Genomic DNA, 12,199 nt, shown 5'->3' with positions numbered 1-12,199 from the left:
CTGCACTTTAGGGATTCTCTGATTCTATGAAAATGTCAGAAACCACTAACATAAAATGCTGTTGCAATTCTCCCAATGGCAGATTAATAATGGGCCTCTTTCTCCGCTGGCTGGTGGCATGAATGGCATTTACATTCATTTGAATCTCATGAACGCTGGTTGAAACAGCTGGCTGCCGCTATCCCATCAGGCTTTCCAATCTGGACATGCCAGCGGGAATTTACATTGGTCTAAAACCCGATTGGTAAAGATTGGCATGCCCAAGACACCAGAGACTTCAAGCTTAGTGGAACAAAGCCTTTCTGCAAATAGAACTGCTCCTGATGTGCTGTACACTCCTCTGCCAGGGTAGACTGGTACCCGCCCTCCATCTCCATTCTGAGCTACTCTGCATGAACAGCACCCTGCTGCTAGGCCCATGGGCTCTCCTGTATCATCAATTTGGATCATTGCAGCGTGGGCCTTGCCACACACCAGTGTCTATCTGTGCAGCACTGTGCTGTGGGACACATGCAGCCAATGTAACAAAGGTCCAACGTTAAACTGGGGGGTGGAGTGTAAGGTGGGGCATGTGGGGTGGAGGGGCGGGGGATGTGATAGCTTAAACCTGACAAAGACAATGGAGCAAGGGTGCAGTGTGGAAGGAGGGCTGTGCAAGGAAGGGTGGGGAGGGTGAGGGCTCACAATGGCAGACAGGGGTGAAAGGAGGTGGATGGAGAAGACGTACAATGGTAGGCAGAGGAAAGACTGAGGGGAGGGAACATGGGCCCCGACAAAGCTACATGGAAAGCTCACCAACAAGGGGGTCAAAATGATGCCACATCGTTTATTGGCAGGGGATGGAGGAAGATGCCAAATGCAGTGGGTAGAAGTCCAAATGGGGCATGGGTACCTTGAAGGTCATGGGCTCAGGGCTCTGGTGAACCAAGGAACAGACTTCTTCTTGAGGCTGCTAGCCTTTTCCACTGGCGGTCATACTGTATGGTCTGGTGAAGACAGGCAAGCTAGAGCGAATGACATAGTGTGCTGGACTGGTCTTTAAATATGGTGCCAGGACTCTTAAATCCATTAGTTGAGGCTGGGCAGACGAATCAGCTTTCAGCCGGCCAGGTGATTTGGCAGGAATCTGTCTGTGCATCATTACTGGGGTTTCAAGCACAGAAACTGGCACAGGATCCCATCATTCTGACCAGCTGTAAATACACCACTGGAGCCACCCATCACCACACTTAGTCTCAAATGTGGGCAGGGGCTGGTTTAGCACAGGGCTAAATAGCTGGCTTTTAAAGCAGACCAAGCAGCGCGGGTTCAATTCCCATGCCAGCCTTCCCGAACAGGCACCGGAATGTGGCGACTAGGGGCTTTTCACAGTAACTTCATTTGAACCCTAGTTGTGACAATAATCGATTTTCATTTCATTTCAAAAACAGATAATTCTGCCCAACATTACAGGTCACAATGCTTATGCCAGGATTATGTCTTTGGATGCTCTCATCCCCTGCAGGAGTTTGCTGGGTAACAGGTTGTGCACCAGGACTGGTTGGGAAATGTGGGTATAAATGTTGCTTGTGGCACCATGTGGCATATGGCCTGGCTCCATGCCCAGGGCCTGTTTGACAGATTCATAATCAAGGGTGTCAAAGTATATGGGGGTAGTCAGGAAAGTGCAATCAAGGCCGGGGCAAGGTTAAGGTGTAATGATATTGTCACGGGACTAGTAACTCAGGATAATGCTCTGGGGATCCAGGCTTGAATCTCACCTTGGCAAATAGTGAAATTTTAATTCAACAAAAGTCTGGAATTAAAAGTCCAATGACGACTGTGCAACGATTGTCGATTGTCCTGCTCCTATTTATATGTTCTTATGGCGGTAAAAGTGACAGGTTCCATCTGCCTAAACCTGCCACAATCGGGGCCAATCCAGCAAATAACCTGTTGCCATGGTGCAATTCATGTTATTTGGCACGTTGACACAGCACCATTGTGGAGGCTGGTTATCCTAATTTTTATTGGGATATGGATTGTTATTGCTCTCAGGTCCCCATATACACTCAAACACTCACCCGCACATTTCCCTGCCGTTTCCCAGTGGCAAGCCCTGGACAAGATAGGAATGACCGCCTCATTGACAACAATGGAGTGTTAAATCATTTCCCACCAGACGTGGAGCACCACCACATCTCACCTATTGGGCAGGAAGCCTCAAATCACTCCCAAGGCTGTAAATCATAGAATTTAATATATATTGCATTTTCTGGAATCAGTGCATGGCATTTACCCTCTTCCTTCTTGAAGATGAAAGAACAACATCTGGGGTTGAGGAAGATTAAAGCGTCAAGTCTCCTATAACTTATTCTGCACTCTTCTTCAGTAACAGAATCATATGCCAGTAAATCACACATTGTGAGATCCCTCAGGTGAGTACAAGGAAAGGTTAATTTAGAAAAATAGCCACTTGTCTAGCTTTATGCACATATCAGCAGAAATGAATTGGAAATTAAATTACTCGGTGTACCAGTGTAGCAAAACATGCTGTCTGCCAACATTTTAATTGAATTTTATGATGCTATTTTCCTATGACTCTTGCAGAAATAGAATCACAATGGAGATAGAGTTTGGTGCAGGGATTTAAAACTAATGCTCCCAAATTACAGCTGTCCAGGGATTTTCTTTTGGTTTTCCTTTGTTATGTAAGTAGTTTATAGCCATCATGTCAAAATTAAACTTATTTCTAATTAATAAGCCAGACATGCACTGTGAAGTGGCTGACTCTATAGAAAGCTGAATTAATTCTTTCCATTGGTGTCATGTGCTAATCTATAAAAGTGTGGACAAATAGAACTACATTTTAGGACTTTTATCCTGGAAAAGCTTATTTGCGTTAATGGCAGTTGTTGGACTGGATTCACCGTTTTGGAGGCTAAGTGCATATGCCGGTGTGGGAACTGTGGCATTGTACGAAGGAAAAATCGGCACTTATACCTCACCAATCCTGCGATTGGTGAGGGGCTAGCAGCCGTGCCGACTCCCACTCCCACGATATAAATACTTGGAGAATGGCCAGGTCTGTGGCCATGTATGTGCACGCCTATGACCTGCAGCAGTCACGCCATAAAACATGGCGCCGGCCGTGTGCGGACCAGACCTGCTAAACACTGCCCCCCTGACAACCCTCTGACCAACCCCCCACCAGTCCCCCCAGCCCTCATGGAAGCACCCACCCCCAACCCCAGCTAGCAGCACTGCCTCCAGCCAACTGTGGCGGCGCTCAACACAGTCCACAGCTGCCATGCCAGGTTCCCGACCGGAGACCACAAGTGAATTCGGCCTATCGGTGGCGGTGAATCGCGGAGGCCCCGGAGAATAGAGGGTCAAGCCCACTAATGAAATGCCAATGGTACTTAAATGATGCGCGGCGGGCAACGCATTTACGCCATTTTCCGGGTGCCGGAAGATCCCAATTTGGCGTCACACTGGAGCCGACCACGATTTTGGCATCGGAGGCTATTCTCCACCCATTCGCGTTCCGCAATTTCAGCCAAAGGTGAATCCCGCCTGTTGGGTCAATAGATTAAAGAATGTGGGGCGGGATTCTCCCCTTCCTGGCAGGAGCAGCCATAACGGCGCCGAGGAGTGACGTGAATCACTCTGGCATCGGGCCGTCTGGAAGGTGCGGAGGCCGAAGGGCCTCCACTAGCCGGCGCGAATTGACGCATGCGCGGAAGCGCCAGCATGTGCTGGCATCATCCCAACGCTTGCACGGGGGGGTTCTTCTCCACACCGGCCAAGGCGGACTGTTACAGCGGCTGGCGCAGAGGGAAAGAGTGCCTCCACAGCACAGGCCTGCCCGCGGATTGGTGGGCCCTGATCGCGGGCCAGGCCACCGTGGGCCCACCCCCTCCCCAGGGCCAGATGCCCCCGCTTCCCCCCGAGGACTCCGCAGACCGCCCGCAGAGACAGGTCCCGCTGGTATGGACCTGGTGTATTTTATGCCGGAGGGACCCACTGAAAACCGTTGGCCACTCGGCCCATCGCGGGCCGGAGAATCGCCGGGGGGTGGGGGGGGGGGTGCGCTGCCAACAGCCCCCGACGGCGTGGCGCGATTCCCGCCCCCGCTGAAAAACCGGCACTGGAGATTCCGGCAGCTGACGTCGGGGTGGGCTGGGCAGGATTCCCGCCCCCCCGGTGATTCTCCGGTCCGGTGGGGGGGTCGGAAAATCCCGCCTGTGGAAGTATTATGGACTAACAGATTGTTGATTTCAAAAAACTGCAGTTGGCATCGTAGAAAATTCAGAAAAGGAGAGTAGCCACTCAGCCCATCTCCACGTGCAATTCCCCTTCGCAGTTAACTACTCTGACTGCTATGGAGGGACTGCAGCAGTTCAAGAAGGTAGCTCATCATAACCTTATCAGGGACAATTAGGGATAGGCAATATATGCTGATCTTGCCAGTGATGGCCACATCCTACAAATAAATTTTTTAAAAAAGATCGGGTGGGTGAGGTAAGTGGGTAAGGGGGTTGGGTAGGTGGGTTGGCTGGTAGGGTGGCAGGTGGATAGGTTAGCATCTGGGTGAGTGGGTATGGGGCTAGCCAGGTTGGGCTGGGGAGGGGAGTCTCGTGGTGAGGGCTTATCAGGCTGAGTTGGGGGATGGTTGGGGACGGAATCGGATAGCGAGGAAGGGCCGGTGAGTTGTTGGGTGATAGGGACTAGTCAGATCGGGTCGGAAAGGGGGGTTGGGGTGTGGGGTTATCAGTTTACCCAAGAATTAGACTAGGAATGCGATCTCCAGCCGCGTCGCATCCGGAGGGAGCATGATACGGCCAGAAGTCTCCTGCAGGCTTCCCGGCAGCCAGTACCCCTCATGAGATCTATCCAGGCCTCCCGAGGCGAGGTGTCGCGATCAGGATCCCGCTCACAATGGGCATGACCAAGCCGCACGCGCCTCAGTCGGTTTTAAACCCACTTTGGCGTGCTCACCCTTGTTTTACCGATTTCCCGGCATCTAACGGCTGCCCCAGGGAGACCACAGCTGGGCACCATTCAGGACTGGTCCACACAAACATGGACCAGGCGGAAGGGCACTCGGGGGGGGGGGGGGGGGGTCTCCTGCGCCATCAAAGGCTCCTGGGTGGTCAGGGAAAGGCAGGGCAGGGTGGCCCCCTAGTCCTTCCCCAGGGACGCAAGTACCTTGGTACTGCCAGATTGGCACCTTGGCACTGCCACCCTGGCCCAGTAGCACTGCAAGGTCGGTAGGAGCACTTCCAGGGTGCCAGGGTACCTGGGTGCTAGGGTGGCACTGCCAAGGGTCAGGTCCTGGCTGAGCCATGCCTATGAATAGTAGGTGGAGGGGGTATGAAGGGTGGGGTGGTGCATGGCTGGTATAAAGGGGCTTCTGGAAAGTCAGGGAGGGTGAAAAGTGGGTGTCTTGGACGGGGGGGCCCTAAAGGGACATGGGAAGGCTTGCAAAAGGGAGGCACTCAGCAACCCCACAGCAGGGTGTCATCACTTTGGGAGGGGTGGGGTAATACCCATGTGTATGGGGGTGCCATTGCCCATGACTGGGGGTTGTGGGGGACATACAAGTGCTCTTAGAGAGCGGTGCGCCCTTCAAAATGGTGACCTGATCTCTGAGGCGCTGATATAGCTGGTGAATTCAGCTCTCCAATGATGAACATTTCACCCCAGTGAGGGTGGAAATTCCACTTGGCCTTTATTTAGCGGTCCTCAGCCCACAGTGGGGCACATCAACGTGGAGCATGTTGGCTCGCATTGACATCATTTTGAGTGGGGGGGGGAGGAAATGATAAGCTGTCCATCACCTCCATATTATTCAACCTTATGTTTCTTTTCTTAGCTTTTGTTTTTCTTCTGTCTTTTTCTTTTTTACATTTGGGTAGATGGTATGGCATAGAAAGGAGCCATGTCTGCCACATTGTCAATTATAGAAAGAAGCCATGACTGCCACATTGTCAATTATGTTTTCGACACTTACTAAGACATATTCTTCATTATTACATACACAAATTATAAATGGTTGGTTTCAAAAGCCTGTGTAAATGATCATACTTAACCTCAGTAATAAACTAACTCCTCGGATTCTATTGTGGAGTTGAATACTTTGCATCAAGCATTTTGGTTTACTTTGTTAATGGAAAACCTAGAAACAGTTAGGGTCCCAACATTGATACCCTCCTCAGTACTCTCCAACCACACCTCCCCTCACCCTGCCTGTTGACATAACTCCTTCAATGTGGAAAATTGGTAAAAGAAGCACTACATTTCAGATTAGTAATAGAAGCACAAAAAGGTAAGTTAGAAGAAATATGGGCTCAGATCTTCTCGTTTCTGAATAGCAGGAGACCGACATACGCTCCAAGATGGGCTGTGGACAATGAGACCTTCTCCTTGCTTGCTCAAAAAGCCAATTCAAATTCAAATTGAATCCAATTAATTGTCCCAATAAAAGAGACATACTAAATCCACACAGACAAGACAAGAGCAGGTATTACACCTTGGGCGGCATGGTGGCACAGTGGTTAGCAGAGACCTGGGTTCAATTCCGGCATTTCTCTCTGTGTCTGCGTGGGTTTCCTCCGGACGCTCCGGTTTCCTCCCACAAGTCCTGAAAGACTGTTGCTAGGTGAACTGGACATTCTGAATTCTCCCTCAGTGTACCCGAACAAGCGCCCGAGTGTAGCGACTAGGGGATTTTCACAGTAGCCTCATTGCAGTGTTAATGTATCTTGTGACAATAACGATTACTATTATTATCAAGCTGACAAGAAAGGGCATTGCACCTCATCTTGAGCTTGATTTGACACTGGATCTGAGGTGTATGAGGGGGTCTTTGCTGAACTGCTTTAAGGCAATGTATCTGCCAATGGGCAATTCCACATGGGATCTGCCACTCTAAAGTAAGGATGAGATTTTTCTTCTTTGGGTGTGTTCAATTTATTTATGCTATCGAATCTGTACATATCTGCATTTGCCACATTCCCATTATACCTTAGGTCAGCAAAATTCTATTTATAATTAACAATGAATCCAATTTCAATTGTCATTTATGGAATCGAGTTTTAAACTTCTACCCTTTTATGTGAATGTTTGGAATTTCTCTTTCTGACATTTGCTGGAAGAATGTGAATATCTGAAAATGTCGGGTGCATTGTTAAGGCTCTTGTGCATCATGTTGCACATTGTGTTCGGTGTAGCTCTTGGTCACACCCAGTGTCCTCTTCCTCCTCTTCTGCTCCAGCTTTCTTACATACTTGCCACGTGTTATCAATCAGCATTGTTCAGAACTTTAAATCAAGTGGCAAAATAAAAGCAAAATACTGCGGATGCTGGAATGTGAAACAAAACAGAAAATGCTGGAAAAACCCAGTAGGTCTGGCAGCATCTGTGGAGAGAGAAAATCGTGTCCACATGACTCTTCTTCAGAGCTGAAGAGAGGGAGAAACGTGATGGATTATGTACGGTATAAGAGGGGTGGAGCAGAGTAGAAGGTCAGTGATTGGTGGGAGCTAGGAGAGATTGCAACAAAGATGTGTGGGCCATGAGACAGAGGGAGTGATAATGGCAGGAGAAGGTGCTCGTAGTTGCATAAAGGTAAGATATCAGAATGTGTTAATGGGAGAACAAAGGTCAGTGCTCAAAGCAAAACAAAATAGCAAGTGACAGATGGCCCGCTGGGGGAGGGGGGTTTGCAATTGGATGTAAAAAGGAAGGGTCAAATGAAGGAGAAACGTCACAGTCTAAAGTTGTTGAATTCTCAAGGCTATAACATGCTTAACCGGAAGATGAGGTACTTCTCCTCCAGTTTGCATTGGGCTTCGCTGGAGCACTGCAACAAGCCAAGGGTAGATATGTGGGCATGACAGCAAGATGCTGAGTTGAAATGACAAGTCACAGGAAGATTGGCGTCATGCTTTCAGATGAAGCAGCATGGTAGCATAGTGGTTAGCACAGTTGATTCACAGCTCCAGGGTCCCAGGTTCGATTCCCGGCTTGGGTCACCGTCTGTGCGGAGTCTGCACATTCTCCCTGTGTCTGCATGGGTTTCACCCGAGTGCTCCAGTTTCCTCCCACAGTCCAAACATGTGCGGGTTAGGTGGATTGGTCATGCTAAATTTCCCTTAGTGTCCAAAAACGTTAAGTGGGGTTACTGGGATAGGGTAAAGAAGTGGGCTTGAGTAGGGTGCTCTTTGTAAGGGCATGTGCAGACTCGGTGAGCCGAATGGCCTCCTTCTGCACTGTAAATTCTATGATTCTATGAAGCAGAGGTGTTCTGCAAAGCAGTCATCCAGTCTGCGTTTAATTTCCCTAATATAGAGGAGATCGCAATGGGAGCAGTGAGTACAATAAACTAAATTGAAGATGGTGCAATTTCAATTCTACTTATCCTGTAAGGAGCATTTGGAGCCCTGAATGGTGAGGAGGGAGGGCTGGTGTTGCACCTTCTGTGTTTGCAAGGGAAGGTGCCGTGGGGAGGGAATGAGGAGTTAGGGGTGCCACAGAATGAAGAATACGATGGGAGTGGGTAAAGGGGAGACATGCGCCTTGGTAGCATCATGCTGTGCTGTAGTTGGTGGTAATGGTGGAGGTCGATTATTTGAATGCGGAGGTTGCTGGGATGGAAAATGAGGGCAAGGGGGACCCTATCACAATTCTGGGAGGGAGGAGAAGAGGTGAGAACGGAGGTGCGGGAAGTGGGTTGAACCCAGTTGAGTGCCTTGTCAATCACAGGGGGGCTTCGGTTAAGGAAAAATACAGACTGTCAGAAGCACCATTTTCATTGGTGGCATCATCGGACCATATTTGATGGAGGCGGAGAAACTGGGAGAATGGGATGGATTCCTTCCCGGATGTGGGGTGTGAGGAGCTGTGGTCAAGGTAGTTGTGGGAGTCGGTGGGTTTGTAATGAATATTAGAATAATGAATAAATCAAGTGGAATAGTTGTGCATTTTCATTGGGTCCTGATCTTTTGCAGGCCTCCAATCAGGGACCAAGGAGCCAAAGGAGTGGGGCTACATCAGACCAGCAATATGCTTTCAACCAACAAGTGAATCATTTACAAGAAAACCGGAAGGCCATTGACCAGTGTAAGACCCTCAAAGAAATAGCACGGGTAAATAATTTGCTTCATTTCTCTCAATACATCGCAGTGGGATTCAACTTATTTGCATTTACCCACTGAATTCTCAAAGAATTGTCCCTTTGAGGTATTTGAAAGTGTTAGTACATTCGGTGTAGTGCGAACATTCACCTCCAATTCCTGATTATATTTGTGTTTTGAAACCTTGTGAAATATATTGTTAAATCGACATTTCTTTTTTCTCTACACTGTTTACATTTGCGAAAGTGTTGGGCTGATTTGAAGGGAACTAGAGGTTTGGCAATATTTTAACCTTGTATTTTTCTGTTTTTGTGGTGATAACAAGCTTTCAACCTTCACTCTGTTGATAGAATTGGATGAACCAAGGTGAGAGGATGCTTGTGTGGAGCACAGACATTGGCAAGACTTGTTGGGCCAAATAGTTTGTTTCTGTGCTGTAAAAACCTTGTGGATTCAAAACCTGATGAGATATTTGGACCTGTTGCCTTGTACCTCTACTCACTGTAATCAGATTAACTTTAATACAAACCGAGCATTCACCATCCTTATCCTCAAAGCAGCCACCTTGCGCTATACACCAAGGAGACTGGAAACAACTGATAACAGTGATCGAAACAAAAATACATACAACCAAAAATGAAGTTTGAAGATTTGAGGACTTCCTGAACTGCACTTCGTAAACACTGCAGAACTGCAGCTGATAATTTCACATTGCGACATTAATGGAGTAAACACTTCACCCAGGCATAATGGGTGCTGAATCAGCGAAGGAAACATGAGGAGGGACTGACAAAATATATGATCAAAGGGACGGATTGAAAGTGGGCTCTAAAGTGGAAAAGGCAGAGGGGTTTAGGAATCCAGAGCATGGCACCGCCACAATCAGCCATGATCACATTGGCTAGTGGAGCAGGCTTGCGGGGCCGAATGGTCTACCCCTACTGCTAAGTCCTATGTTCGTATGTCTAGCAAGGTGAAAATATAGACTCCGATTGGGGATAGCAGGAAGGGGGCAGGTGTTGCACAGCATGAATGGGTAAAAGCTTAAAGTTGGAAAGACAGAGGGCGAAATTCTCCCAAAACGGGAAAAATCGTCAAACCGCCGTAAAACCCGGGCGGGTTTTACGGCATCGCGCCCCTTCCCGACGGGGGACCGATTCTGGTCCCCCGTCGGGGCTAGCAGCCCGACGTCGGAGGCTCCGACAAGTCGGGCTTAACGAAAATCGTTAAACACGCTTGTCGGACTTAGCGCCGGCTGACGCGTCATATGACGTCAGCCGCGCATGCGCAGGTGGGAAGACGCCACCCGCGCATGCGCGGGTGACGTCATCGCGTTTTTGCGCGAAACCCGCGCATGCGCGGTCCGGGTTGCCCCTCAGCCGCCCCGCGTATTGATACTGCGGGGCGGCGGAAGGACAAATAGCGCGCGGGCATCGGGCCCGCTGCCCGCGATCGGTGGGCACCGATCGCGGGCCCATGGCACCCTTGGCACGGCCGTGGTACTGCCGTGCCAATCGGTGCCATGGTTATTTTTTTCCAGGTGGTCACGACGTTTTTACGAACGGCAGGACCAGGTGTGTTTGCCGTTCGTAAAAAGGTCGTAAAGGGCTGGGACTTCGGCCCTTCTAACAGCTGTGAATCGCTGCCGGCCGTAAAAAAACGGCGGCAGCGATTCGTGTCGGGATTTCGGCGGGGGGGTGGGAGAATAGCGGGAGGGCGTCAAAAAAGTCGGGAAGGCCCTCCCGCTATTCTCCCACCCGTCGTGGGGGGCGGAGAATTTCGCCCAGAGAACTTGGGAAGAATTGAATTGGGAAGCTAACAGAAGTAGAAAGGGGAAGAATTAGTTCACAAATTGTGATGAGTAGCAGCACTTTATTGGGTTTGATATAAGCACTTCTCTTTGAACAATTCCTTATAAATGCTCTGAGTATGTAGCACCGTTTCTTATGGTTTCTAATTTATCACTTGATCAATTACCATTTTTATATAAATAGATGGAAAGGTTTAATATTGTTAAACTAATTTACATAAACTCAATGGACAGAATTGAATGCCACCCCCCCCCCCCCCCCCCCCGTTCCCCCGAGGTGAGTTTGGGAGGGGGGGCTGACTTGTGATCAGGTGGAACAGTGGGAATAGAGATCTTGCCACCCTCTGGCCTCCCTCCAATTAATTATGGGGCAGAAATGATAGAAGACCACTTATGGGCCTCATTCTCCTGCCATTGATAGTCAACCAGTGATAGGCAGGGGACCCGCCAACTGGAAAGGTTGCCAGTAAACTGGGGAGCGGAGTTAGGGGTTCCCGATTGAGGGACCCACCCGATATTTGGAAGGGGAAGGCCCGGCAGGAAGCCATCCTCCGGCCCTTGCTTCCAAACCCACCTCCCCAACAAACCATACCCTATAACCCCCATCCCTTCAATGCTTTTCTCTTTATGGGGCTTCTTTGGCGATCTTCGTGGTGGGTCCCACTATAGTGCCACTCAATGACTCTGCTGGTACTGGAGAACTGCCAACCTCAGATTGACTGGCACTTCTTAGGGGTAGGGTTTCTACTCTACTGGGGGCTTAATCTGATGGATGGCCCGCGTTGCCCTACTAAGTGCCTGATTACCTCAGAAAACTGTTGGCCCTTCGAGAGAAAAGTGACAAGCGGCTTCTATCTGTTCTTCAACTTGTAGGTAAGACCTTGGTCATCCACAATAAAGCGCAGCCAATATGTTAAAACACCTGTGAAATTTACACTTGCAACCAAAATGCTACTAAACGTAAAATATACCATGACTGTTCAAATTATTCTTGTAGTTGTTTTAAAAGATATTTTGTGTAACTGCTCAAAGTCATATACAGTAAATGTCAAAATGGATTATGCATTTAAACTCAAGAAGATTCACTGTGGAACGAAAATAATTGAGCTTTGCAAACTTCAATATAATACATCATGTTGACACAATAAGAAAACTTAGTGATACTCAAGGAACAACAAAGAACAGCACACCACAGGAACAGGCCTTCGGCCTTTCAACCCTGCACCAATCATGATGCCGTCTAAACTGAAACCTTCTGCACTTCTGGGGT

At 49.0% G+C, this 12,199-nt stretch overlaps 1 protein-coding gene across 1 annotated transcript in view; it reads left to right on the top strand.

Annotated features, from left to right (window-relative positions):
- The window catches only part of LOC119971301, a 692,274-nt gene that overhangs the window by 552,876 nt on the left and 127,199 nt on the right, over positions 1-12,199 (top strand). The window contains exon 5 of the mRNA XM_038806664.1: positions 8,994-9,131. Coding sequence (XP_038662592.1) covers positions 8,994-9,131 — 138 coding nt within the window. The remainder of the gene's footprint in view (positions 1-8,993; positions 9,132-12,199) is intronic.

This window comes from Scyliorhinus canicula, chromosome 9, assembly GCF_902713615.1.
Source record: "Scyliorhinus canicula chromosome 9, sScyCan1.1, whole genome shotgun sequence".
Taxonomy (NCBI): Eukaryota; Metazoa; Chordata; class Chondrichthyes; order Carcharhiniformes; family Scyliorhinidae; genus Scyliorhinus; species Scyliorhinus canicula.
The sequence above is the reverse complement of the archived record's forward strand: the minus strand, read 5'-3'. Positions and strand labels throughout refer to the sequence as shown.